The 14111-nt window shown below is 33.6% G+C and overlaps 1 protein-coding gene across 1 annotated transcript in view; it reads right to left on the bottom strand.

Moving 5' to 3' along the window:
* The window catches only part of LOC117169024 (calponin homology domain-containing protein DDB_G0272472-like), a 128777-nt gene that overhangs the window by 16889 nt on the left and 97777 nt on the right, over nt 1-14111 (bottom strand). Inside the window, exons 3-4 of the mRNA XM_033355082.1 lie at nt 7193-7257; nt 6015-6138 (exon numbers count right to left, since the gene is read on the bottom strand). Coding sequence (XP_033210973.1) covers nt 6015-6138; nt 7193-7257 — 189 coding nt within the window. The remainder of the gene's footprint in view (nt 1-6014; nt 6139-7192; nt 7258-14111) is intronic.

The following is a 14111-nucleotide window of genomic DNA, read 5'->3' on the forward strand; positions in this document are numbered from 1 at the left end:
AACATTCTTTGTAGGTCTTCGATAGACTCTGCCATAACAATCTTATCATCTGCGAACGCTAACCCTCGTACCCTTACTGTTTCGAGATCCACACCCTCTTCGCTTTGCTACCTGTATATATTGTTTTTATAGGTTGTAGGATCCATCCATTGACTCCATACTCTTTCAGGACTTCCCAAAGTTTACTTCTATCTACCTTGTCAAAAGCTTTTTCTAGGTCAACAAATGCACAGAAAACTTTTTTTCCTACTCTCAAACTTTTTTCTGTTATTTACCTTAAGCCAAATATTTGATCCGTACATCACCTTCCTGGCATAAACCCACTTTGGACTTCCCAAATCTTTGCTTCTGTTATTCTCATTAACCTACGAATAATTATTTTTGAATATATTTTACTTACGGTGCTTAATAAGCTAATCCCTCTGTAATTATTGCACTCGCTTTTATCTCCCTTTCTCTTGTATATTGGTACGATAATAGCTTCTTTCCAATCGTCTGGGACGTCTCCCATCTCGAAACATAAATTTTTCAATTCGCACAGTCTATGTGGTATGCACGCGCCACCGTGTTTCAGCATTTCAGCGTTAATACCGTCTACCCCGGCAGCCTTACCGTTTTTCAAGTTCTTAATTATATCCGTAACCTGAGTGACACAGACTTTTTCAATTGAGTCTCCTAAAATAGTCTCTGTAAGCCTCTAGTATTCCGTCTGCATCATATACCATTTCCCCTCTACTATTTCTTATGTTGACAATTTCTGTACTTTTGTTTCCTTTCATTTTTTTATAAAGTAGTTTCCTGCTTCCTTCAAAGTCGTTTTATATTTTTATCTCTTCTTCTGCTCTAATTGTATCTTTACTTTCTTTAACTAATCGTTTAAGTATCCTGTTTTCGCGTCTATAATCATTTCTACGTCTACTTCTTTCTTCATTGCTGAGACCTGCGATGTTCAAAGTTTTCTTGTACGCTTCTCTTTTTGCTTTTTGGGCAGCCTGAATTTCATCATTCCACCACGCATCACCAGACATTCTTCCTACAACTGCGGTACCACACACCTCGATCATACATCTAACAAGGATATCCCGTAACATTGTCCAGGTGCCCTCTAAATCTTTGTTTTTTATACGGAGTAAACTTATTTAATTTTTATTTTTAGATTTAAATATTTATTTTTGTAACATTTTTACCGGTTTTCAATGTAATTTAAGTTGGATTGATCCTTCCCACCCCCTTTTTAACTACCCCATACCCCTTAAATTTACTATTCCAACTTTGTCAAAACGGTGCCTTGTTTCGTTTGCATGAGGTTATAATTACAAACAAATTTCGTTATAAAATGTTTTGAACGTTATTATTTGATATAATTGAATATAAATTTATCTCCCCTCACCATTTTTTTCAAACTCTTTTACCCATTTTACCCCTTTTCAGATGAAGCAAAGGGGTAGTTTTTAGTTTTCACCTCGTTAGAAGGGTTATTTTTTAATTGACGGTATTTTTTATGTCAGATTTGGAATCATCGTTAAAAAATACATCGAAAACATATATTTGCACTTTCAAATTTACGAAAATTGAATTGCGTGACTAAGGAGGTGAGGCACCTCTAAAATAACCCCTTAAATTTGAATAACCACCGTATATATGTAACGAGCTTATATACTATTGAAAAAACTATTTTTTCGAATTCGAAATTCTTAAAATTGGCTGTTCCGTATAAGACCGGAAAGTCAATATATTGGCTCCCCCTAATCGCGACTTTGTCTATGATTAATCAATCATATAAGATAACTTTTGGGCTAATTTTCTGAGGTCGATTTTCCTCTCAAATTGCCGGCCCTCTAAAGGTTAAATGTACCTTGCACATATATTTCCTTATTTTGACTTCTTTCTGGCCTTTCTTAAAATCAGATCATTAGAACGTTGACTGAAATTATAATTATATACATATACCTTTCATTATAATCGAAGAGATATAAAACTTTCTTTGTTTAATGTAACCTAATGTAATTGTGTAATAAGGTTACAACATGCAACTATTTAATTAAATTTCGCGGCATCTGAGAGCTATATACCTGATTAATAGCAGTTAATTAATAACGGCAGATAAAGTAGGCATCCTTCTATGAAAAATTAACGAGATTCTTCATGACTCATGAATAGAAGAGCGCAAAGAACTAGGCATCAATTTATTTAAACTCTTGTCCTGGGAAATGAGTGAAAATAAGTACAATAGATACGCAAAATAAATGTTCATTGAAAAATAAATAATAATCCGCGTATAAAAACCTGACAAGGTGTATACTAAGATAGACCACAAGACTTTTGAAAATCTTCAAGCAAATAATTTCATGTTTATAGTCATTGCATGAAATAATATGCATACAAATAATAAATACACGTATTGAAATGAGATAAAAATTGAAAATTAATGTATTGAAGCACATCATTACCAGATATTATATTTTCCACTGAAAGAAAAAGATATCTTAGGATTATTGCTTAATTGATAACTCCATTACCCTTTATCATGAAAATAACCTTCAAAGGTTGCTGAAATTTCATCTCTTGTCGAATAAATCAATTTAACTGATCATATAATCAGATATTAGATATCACTTCAATACGTATAAAGGTTGAGGAGAAAAGACATCGTACAAAGTAGATTTAAGAAAACATATGTATATGTTTCGCGTATCCGAATATTCAATTAAATTAACTAAATTAAACCCGCTAATGATGTTACATTGGATGTACAAACTTCTCGAGAGGGAGACTAAATTATACTATTTTCTCTAGGAATATTGCAACAGTTAGCTCATCAAAGTTCATTTTTCATTACAGAGCAGTTTAACATTATAATTCTTATTTGTATACATGCATGTGTCTATCAAACATATACATGTAATATGCCATTGATATACATGTTTATATGACTATGAGCGAGAGTGCATGTATTTAATTTAGTGATATGTATGTACATACTATATGTAGTATATACGGTCGTGCACCTCAAGAAGTTCAGATATCAGGCTCAATCGCGTGACATATAACATGTCGATCGTTGTAGGATGGAAAATAAATGTGCTATATGCCTATAAATACTCGTTGACCGCAGTCAACTAAATTGCAGCAAGAGTACCCACAGGTAACATCGAAAAGAAAAACATCAGCAAAAGGAGTGAATGTATTATTATATCTGTTGCCAGAGGCAATCTACTAATAATTTATTAAATTATGGAAAACGTTTATCGTTTATATGTAGCAGTGAAATTTACGTACGGTGACTGCATTTATAGATAGTAAGGCTTAATTATAAATATCATGGTTCGAGGGGTTAACCATCAGAAATTTGTATGTATCCCAAAATTCAGATTTCAGAGAAATTTGAAGAATTTGAAGAATTGAAAATACCGGAACGCGGGGCTGATCGATCACCGAATTTTATTCCAAAAAACTCCCTTTTACGCTAATTCTAAAGAATTAAAAAGATTTGAAATAATTTAAATTATTTCGAAAGAAATAGAAAATTAAAAAGAATTCAAATTCATTCAAAAGAACTTAAGAACATAAAAAAATCAATGAATTTTAAGAATTTAAGATACCGTAACACAGAGCTACGTGGGACATGCGGAGTAAAGCGCGATACCAGGTTTTCATTGAAAGAAAGCCCCCTTTTACGGTAATTTTAAGTAATTAAAAAGCATAGAACAAACTTAAAGGAATTTAAAGAACCCACCAGAATTCAAAATAATACACAGAAATTAAATTATTTAAAAACAATGCAAAGAATTCGAATTATTTAAAAAAAATTCAAAAAATGCAAAAGAATTTACAGAACTGAAAGAATTAAAAATACAGTGAAACCCTTTTAATAGCCCTCCTTTCTATAGAACTACCGAGAATTGCCGCCGCGCCGCAGGTAGGTATGACAGTACCTACTTACGCTATTCACCACGGGAAGGTTGGGGAATTTTGAAGAGCATTTTTTTTTGTAAGGTCACACCCCTGTCCCTTTTCCAAAGTCCCGCGGGGGGGGGGGGAATCACCCGATGACAGGTCACAGAAAAAATGTAAAGTCACACCCCTGCCTCTTTTCCAACGTCCCGTGGGGGCGGGAAGGCACCCTCGTGATAGGTCACAGAAATAATGTAAGCTCATACCCCTGCCCCTTTTCCAACGTCCCGTGAAAGGCGGGAAAACATCCCCGTTACAGGTAACAGAAATAATATAAAGTCACACCCCTGCCCCTTTTCCAAAGTCCCGTGGGGGGCGGGAAGGCACCCGATCACAGGTCACAGAAACAATGTAAAGTCACACCCCTGCCTCTTTTCCAACGTCCCGTGGGGGCGGGAAGGCACCCCTGCGACAGGTCACAAAAATTATGGAAGGTCATACCCCTGCCCCTTTTCCAACGTCCCGTGAAAGGCGGGAAAGCATCCCCGTTACAGGTAACAGAAATAATATAAAGTCACACCCCTGCCCCTTTTCCAAAGTCCCGTGGGGGGCGGGAAGGCACCCAATGACAGGTCACAGAAACAATGTAAAGTCACACCCCTGCCCCTTTTCCAACGTCCCGTGGGGGGCGGGAAGGCACCCCTGCGACAGGTCACAAAAATTATGGAAGGTCACACCCTGTCCCTTTTATTGACTTTACTCGCTGATTACACAAATGATAGTGAAAATATTTTCATACGATTTAAGTCACACCGCTACATATTGTCTTGTATTTCTGTGATTTTGAATATTTATTGTCGTTTTTCTCGAAAACTATTAGTCGCAGAGTAAAAATGTGTTTACGTAAAATATATCTTTTTAAAAGATCTACAAAATTTGTTTGAAGTTTTTTTTCATTTTTATTATTTACTAAGATAAACATTAAAAACCACGATTTTTATGGATTTTTCATGGTTTTCACCATGAAAATCGACTAGTCGCCAATTTTCACTATCATTTTCGTAATGAGCGCATCAAAATACATAAGAATACGGAGTCTCAAAAGAATCAGCGGTTTACGCTATTCGGAAAAGTGGTTAAACCCTTTCCACAGTTTGAATTAAAAGTTTGAAATTTAATGATCATACCATTTTTTGTATCACTGATTTGACGATATTTTTCGTTCCAGAGAAATTATAGGGAGTTTTCAAAAATGAAATTTTGAATTCGAAGTCGTTTTGAGTTTTGGATAATTTAAAACTGGGGCATCTTACAGAATCAGATGCTTGAATGTATTTTAAATTAAATTGTCAGCCTTTTAACTTGTCGAAATTGAAGTAAGTATAAGTTAAAGATAATAAATTAGAGATTGGAACCTTGACAGTAGAGATTTTGATTTTTGAAAGCCTAAAATTCTTGACAGCCTACAATTTGAACAGATTCTTCGACTCTGAATTGTAAACCTCAGAGTAAATCACATTCTTCTATTTCCTTTCTCTAATCCGATTTTGTCATCGACTGATATCAAATGAGGCTAAAGAACATGTATTGTCATGTATGACACATTGCTAACTGAAGGGTGATTTATTGAATGCAAGTTCGTCACTTGAAAGTGATCGTCGGCCAATTCAACAACGATCTGTCTTTTTATCGATTGAAAGGTCTCTCTCTGCTCGATGTCTTTCGAGAGTTCGAGATTCAACACACCAGTCAGTATTCTACATAATCGTTCGATAAATCTTGAGAGAATGCCAGGGTCGTCTAAGAATGTTACTGACCTACACCAAAGTGCCTTGTGAAGGATGGAAATTACTGTGCTGCTAAAAACATAATATCTTTTCATTACCAACATCATACACCAAACATTGAAAATTTGTTGGTGTCAGTGAGTAATAACTTGTCATTAGTAATAAAAGATATATGACATGTACTGTAAGACATTACAGCCTAGTTAGAAAATTGCAGAAAAAAGTGGTTTTAATTTGTATTTAAAACCGTTTTTCTCCTTCCTAGAACGTGCATTTCAAGATTGATTGAGTAATATTTGTGAATCTTATTAACTATCTCATTCACTGAATTACCTTTCTGACCAATGGTACACACGTGGAACATCTGGCAACCTGCCTCAACATCCGCATAATATCCTCCAATCACCTTTCCTTGACACGAGAAATTGGTCTCCGGAAGATTGTCGAAGTCCAAATACTATTTAAAAAAATATATTTAAACAAACTTTTCACGGTGTGCCTCCAGTGACTTTAACTCAAAAGAGCTCCCAATACTCGCTTTTTTTCCTATCGCATTACTGTGATACTCCACGATCATTTTGAGACCAAATAGAAAAAAAATCGCAGGAGGAGTTTTCAATAAATTGCATTTCTTATTTTTATTCAGTTGTTACTATTTATATTTTCATGCATAAAATACCCAGGTGGACCTTCTCCGGCTTAAAGTCTGTGATATGGCGTCCAAAAAAATTCTGTAAACCTTTAGATACCTTGAACCTATTAAAATGATTTGGCACAGATGCGAGAAGTGAGAGCCCTTTTTGGTTGAAATCAATAGACAAGGCGTTTCATGACAGAATAATATTTTTATTATAATGTAACGAGTACTTAATTGCGGTTATATAAATAAGATTATTGCATCAATGTAGTAATAAATAATAAACGAGTTAATCAAGTTTAGTTTCATCAAGATATTATACCAGTTAAAGAATTCTAAATCATAAAACATTATACAATTTTAAACACTAAAATTAGTGTCTATTATATCATTTTTATTTTTAAGGAATTCTTTCCAATAAATTCTAACAATTGGAATCGAGACAGGAGTAATTATAAATTATAAATATTTTTAATTAAACTTGTTTTCATAATCTATTGAAGATGACTTTTACACAGAGATATTCTTACACGTTTTAGTATTGGTAAGCTAAATAAATAGTCTGGAAGAAGTCGAAGAAATAAGTTTTTTCCCTACCAATAATAATTTGTTGTTTCCCAGACATTAAATTAAGAGTTTTTACATTCCGAAGTTCTTTTCATAACTTACACTTTTTGTTATATTTATATAATTATTAAAAAAATTAATTTAAAGGACATTTAAAATTGCTATACGGTTTAATCCCGTCCACCTGCATTTATGTATGAATTAAGGGTGCCAAGGAAATTCTTAAGTAAGGTGTACCTATTAGAAAATTCTAGTTTCTAACTCGTTTACTTTCAACGATAAGAAAAAAAAGAGTAGGAGTACTTACGCCAGGTTCCCCCGCGCTGCACAATCCATAGCCATGCTGAGAGTCGAGAATCATCGACAAGATAACTGAAATAAGGAAATACAGTTTAATGAATTAATTAATTTCCAGTCATTAAGTTAAATATTTGAAAATCAAAGTCCGATCGTTTAAAGTTTGTACCTCGAATTTATCAAAACTGATCTCATATTAAAATGTCGACCTCCCTCCTTGGATCACTTAAACAATCTTAGATACAAATAATTAAGATTTAGAAGCCACAAAAGTAGGGATGGAAATCAGACCTTCTTAGATCGGAGAGTAAGCAGATAATTTTTTTGCGACTATTAAAACTCAAAAGTGTGCACCTCTATGCAGCATATTCTTCTACTTTTCAATTTTAATTTTGCAAAAAAATTTATTCTGATTCTGGGATCTAACATAATAAAGACTTATATATGTTCCCGTCTGTTTCTCAATATCACAAAATACATATGTCGAGATATTTTCAGAACATTCTAGAAAATTGTGAAACATCAGAATGTTCAATTAAATTCTAAGACATTTCAGAACATTCTGGGACATTCCAGAATATTCAAGAAAATGTCTAAACATTCCAGAATTTACACAGAATTTTAGAAATAAGGAATATTAGGAAGAATACCAAAATATTTTAGAAAATTTGAGAATGCTACAGAATATTCTACAAGATTCTAGATTAATTTTAAACATTGAAAAATGTTCTATTCTATAATGACCTAAAACAGTCTGGAATATTCAAGTGAATTTCCAAAAATTCTAGAATACTGTTGACAAGTTTGAAGTACATTATAAAATATTGTATTTTAATATGCAAAAATGTTGAAATTTCGATTTTTAAGAATATTTCGTAATCAAGATTATTCAATTTTAAAGGGGTTTGACTTCAGATATTAAAAAATTGATTCACGTATCAGTATGAAAGAGATTCAGTTTTTGAAGATCAAAAGTATAACGTGAAAAAGAAGTAAACAAGATTTATTGAAATTAAAAAAAAAACTGATTTTAATTAATTTTGGATTAAAATTCTTTCAGTACATATTTTCGATGGAAATATCTCTTGAAAAGTTAGGAGAATGATTCTGATGATTTTAGTAACAAAACAATAAATTTTTATCATGCTATATAATACTAGGGTTATCTTTGAATAATTTATTTTCCTGGTGATGATTTAATTATATTATTATTATATTATTTCGAAACTTTTCAATCTTTATACTTTACTACAAAATTTGAAAGTTTGGAATCTGGAAATCAAAAGCGAGAAGAATACTCGCTTAATCAATCCGGCAACAATGTCAAGTATGAAGTCTATCCAAATTTGGTTTGTTCCTAACGGTTTCACCTTTTGACGGTTTAAAATTTTGAAATTATATCCAAATTTGAGTCATATACTATTTGGACTTACAAAAACTTTTATATCTGAATACTTTGCCCTTATAAATTTTGTTCGCTTCCGAATTTGGGACTTCGAAATTCGGAAACCAAGCAAGAGGAAAATTCCCTAACCGTCTCTGCAATATTGTTTAATTTTAAATTCTTAAAAATTTGGTTTGTTCCTGTCGGTTAAAAATGTTGAAAGTCTTGAATTTTGAAGCTATATGCAAATTAGAGTCATACACTATTTGGATATTTCCAATCCTTTTTATCCGAATATTTCGCACTTATGCATTTCCTTCACTTCAAAACATGGATATTTGGAATTTGGAAACCAAGTGAGAGGAAAATTCATTTAATCGTTTTGAACAATTTTCCGACACGAGAATAATTCTGTTTTTGCGTAATTCGCGCCTCGGGTCTAGGGAGACCTCGGTGTACCGTTCCAGCAATTATGCGTAAGCCCAGTCACGCCCATGGCGGCACTCTCATTCTCTGTTACAAATACACGCACATTATTTCTTTTTTCAATGCACCGGCACCGTTCGGAGATAATATTTCAGGCATATTTATTATACCGTCAAACGCTTGAAAGTAAAGGTGCATTTGTAGGATACATGTTTGTCTTTCGTGCAAATAATTTTCTTAGATTCGAATTATTATTCTTTGCTGATTTGGTTTACATGCCTCGGAATTATGTTTCCTCAATCAATTTGTGATGTATTGATAGTAATATGAAAACCTATGCATAGGAATTTAGTAAAAGAGATAAAAATGCAGTAATCAAAGTAATGAGTGAATAAAGAAAAAATATTGGGCTTTGAACTGTGATGAAATATGTGAAGGAAATTGTATTACTATTTGCGAAACACCTAATAAATTCTGTCAACAATTATGTCGAACCTTCACATTTAAGTAAACAGTATGATTTATTTCATACTTATAGATGCACCTACGCTCCAATTATAAAATAGAAAAACGTATGCAGTAAAAACCCCAAAAAAATGTTGGACCCATAAGATTAGTTCTTCAACAAGGAACGAGCTTGAAGACCTTTAAAGGAGCATAAATTACTACTCACGTGAGTCATTTATCGATTTAAAGACTTAACTTACACTCACTGAAAAGTGTTCTTTTTCGTACAATAATCTATTGCTTGTTTTATATATTTTACGGGCAAAGATTCTAATCACTTTCATGATATAGTTCGTTTGTAAATATGAAAAATAACTATGTTAAAAAAAAGAAATATTGTTATTATTTAAACTTTCGGAAATCAAACAAAATTGGTTGAATTTAAATGTATAAGTTTTGTTTGAATCAAGAAAAGTGGATTCATAAAATTTTTCCGCTTAATAAGATCTTTGAAAAATATGTGATTATTCATTATTGAAATCTTGAACTTAATCCTGTAAGAACTTATTTATGTACAAATTTATGATATTGAAAGGTAGAAAAAAATTTTTTCTTTACATTTTTACAAGGCTATTTTGCATAAGTCAAACATACTGATAACACAATATGTTTTTATATCTCGAATGATTGTACTTATTTTTCCGTTGTATATAAAAAAGTAATTATAGATCCTATAAATTAAACACACGTGAACCTTCAAATGTTTCAGTTTCTCCTCTCCAATACACCTTATAAATATTTTTAGCAATTTCGAAGGGCGAATTAGATGGCGATACAGCTAGTTGACTATTCATATAGTTGCATTGTTCAAAGAAGTCTTTGTAAATCAGCTTTCTCTACGTAAATAAAATGAAAAGCCTTGTTGGCACTCTGTTCCTCGTTATTGCGGTCTACCTAAATTCTGCTAATTCCCCTATTAGTACTAACAGTAAATATATATTTAATAATATAGTGTCGTATCTATAAGCCTAAGTATACTTTTGATCGCATTTCGATTTACATATATAATCTGTATTTGAAAATCTTCAAATTAAAATATCTCATTCATTGTGCAGAGAATTGGCTCTCTCGAGAAAGAAAACTTTGAAAATTAAATCATAAACAAAGGTTCTTTTGCTCCTTTCCACATCATTATAGGATTTATGACAGAACAGTTTTGTAAATCCCCAAATAGTAAACTAAATGGGAATCATTTAAAGACCTACATATGGTATTTTACATTGATTTCTGTTTGAAATATCCATCTCGCGATGGGATGGAAATCAATAAAGGATTCCATATGTTTCCATATTGGTTCCGATATAAAAACTGATGACTTACGTTACACGAAATCTTACTTGATTTCCTGAAGCAATTCTGCCTACTTCAAATCCCATGTGAATTGCGATGCCGATTCTCTCTGCTTCAAAATCTCTACTGCTACGTCGATTTTTTATGTAATTTTTCTAGGTTAATGATTACCTATAAAGAAATTCCTTTCTTAAAATCCTCATGTAATGCCTTATACACAATTTTTGTACATAAAACCAATACAAAATTAATCGTGGGATCGGTTACAATATTTTTCTAAATAGGGCTGTTCAAAAATGAATAATAATTCCGAATCTCAAATTTCATTTTCGATATTTTTGTTATTTTTGGGTTATATAATGGCATGATTGCTAAAAAATTTCTACCATTCCTCACCATGTATCGTCCTTCCAGCCCCCTATCAATTTGCAAGATTGTTAAAAGTCGGCTATACGAATATCCTCCGATTTTTCTTAATTACGCACAGTTAACAAGATATCCGAAGAAAATTTTTAAAAAGAAGCGTTAATTATATATTACGCTTACTGAGAGGTCTTAAATAGTTTGGCTACACAATGGAATTCTTGATTTTTTAAAGGTTTTTTATGGATAAAACCAGAATCGTTAGTAAAAAATTCTGGATAACTAAATCGACTGTTCTTATGGACCATTAAAAAGTGTGCCGAAGCGTAATTCAGCACGACAGACTGATAGACACTATCGTAAAACCTTATTTTAGATTGCAGAGAGGGAACTCGAAACGTGGAGATTTAATTACATCCATGATAGTTAGTTTTCACACAAAACTAATACCTACTCATTAACACTGCGATATTAAACGATTTATCATTCACCATAATAATATCTCACTTATTCATCATGAAAAACATCGGAGTAGACATACTTTACGAAAAGATTTTTTTGCGTATAATAATGCTGCGACTTGCCACAATTTAGATTAAAATTTTCCCTTCTTACTTAAACTAAACTTGAATTTTTGTATCCATTTTTTCATATTCCTTGCAATATTATAATCATCTTTCCATTACAACTGTCATTAAGATTTAGTCGTAACATGTGACCACCTACCGCACGGCCCTAAACAGTGGCCACCCGCGTGAAAAAAGTTTGCATGGCTCAAGCATGGCAAGACACTTGGAAATATCTGGCTGAAGCATGTTTTACGGCTGAATGGCAGCATGGCGCAAGCCTTGATCCTGTCCGTTTCCCATGCTTAGGACACGCTAACCACAAATGAATATTCTTAAGAACGTGTAAGTGTCAGAGAAAATGAGCTTGCATTAAAAATAAAAATCTTAGATTTGCCAAAAGCCGACACGTCTCTAAATGGTAAGTTTATTACCCGGGTGCACTAGGTCGCACATCAGGTAGTTTAGCACGTATTCTACGAGAACTTAAAAAAAATTTTAATTGTGCCAATTGCCAAAATAACTACCATTAGTGAGTCGACGATCCGGATGCACCAGATTGAGCACCAGGTAGTTTGATACTATTCTATGAGAACTTCTTACAAATTTAAATTTGGTGAATGATGAAAACAATTCCAAATAGTCAGTCGACGACCCGGGTGCACCAGGTCGCACCCCAGGTATCTTAGCACGTATTCTACGAGAACTTTTTCAAAATTTAGATTTTTTCAGTAGCCAAAATAACTAAAAATTGTGAGCCAACGATCCGGGTGCATCAGGTCGAGCACAAGGTAGTTTATTACTATTCTACGAGAAGTTTTTACAAATTTAAATTTGGTGAGTGATGAAAACAATTCCAAATGGTGAGTCGACGACCCGGGTGCACCAGGTCGCACCCCAGGTATCTTAGCACGCATTCTACGAGAACTTTTTCAAAATTTAGATTGTTTCAATAACCAAAATAACTAAAAATTGTGAGTCAACGATCCGGGTGCACCAGGTCGAGCGCAAGGTAGTTTATTACTATTCTACGAGAAGTTTTTACAAATTTAAATTTTGTGAATGATGAAAACAATTCCAAATGGTGAGCCGACGAGCCGGGTGCACCAGGTCGCACCCCAGGTATCTTAGCACCCTTTCTACGAGAACTTTTTCAAAATTTAGATTGTTTCAATAACCAAAATAACTAAAAATTGTGAGCCAACGATCCGGGTGCATCAGGTCGAGCACAAGGTAGTTTATTACTATTCTACGAGAAGTTTTTACAAATTTAAATTTTGTGAATGATGAAAACAATTCCAAATGGTGAGCCGACGACCCGGGTGCACCAGGTCGCACCCCAGGTATCTTAGCACGCATTCTACGAGAACTTTTTCAAAATTTAGATTTTTTCAGTAGCCAAAATAACTAAAAATTGTGAGTCAACGATCCGGGTGCACCAGGTCGAGCACAAGGTAGTTTATTACTATTCTACGAGAAGTTTTTACAAATTTAAATTTGGTGAATGATGAAAACAATTCCAAATGGTGAGTCGACGACCCGGGTGCACCAGGTCGCGCCCCAGGTATCTTAGCACGCATTCTACGAGAACTTTTTCAAAATTTAGATTGTTTCAATAGCCAAAATAACTAAAAATTGTGAGTCAACGATCCGGGTGCATCAGGTCGAGCACCATGTAGTTTAATATGTATTCGACGAGAACATTTTCAAAATTTATACTTTTTGAATAATAAAAACAGTTCACAATGGTGAGTCGAAGACCTGGGTGCACCAGGTCGCGCCCCAGTATTTTAGAACGTATTCTACGAAAACTTTGTCTAAATTTAGATTGTTTAACAGCCAAAATCACTAAAAATGTTGAGTCAATGATCTGGTTACACCAGGTCGGGCACACGGTAGTTTAATACTATTCTACGAAAACATTTGACAACTTTAAAGTTTGTGAATAATGAAAAAAAATTGAAATGGTTAGTCGACGATCTGGGTGCACCAGTTGACGCCCCAGGTCGACTCTAATTTTCAGTAATTTTGGCTGTTGGAATAATCTACCTTTTGAAAAATGTCTCATAGAATACGTGCTAAACTACCTGAGGTGCGACCTGGTTCACCCAGGTCGCCGACTCACCTTTTGGAATTGTTTTCATTATTCACAAAATTCAAATTTTTAAAAAGTTCTCGCAGAATACGTATTATACCACCTGGTGCTCGATCTGGTGCACCCAAATCTTCGACTCACAATTTTTAGTAATTTTAGCTGTTGAAACAATCTAAATTTTGAAACAGTTCTGGTAGCATACGTATTAAGCTACCTGGGGCGCAACCTGGTGCACCCGAGTCGTCGAAAGGGGGGGGGTATGTAAAATTTGGAAGAGGTCAAGGTACCTTCGAATTCA

This window comes from Belonocnema kinseyi, chromosome 3, assembly GCF_010883055.1.
Source record: "Belonocnema kinseyi isolate 2016_QV_RU_SX_M_011 chromosome 3, B_treatae_v1, whole genome shotgun sequence".
NCBI lineage: Eukaryota > Metazoa > Arthropoda > Insecta > Hymenoptera > Cynipidae > Belonocnema > Belonocnema kinseyi.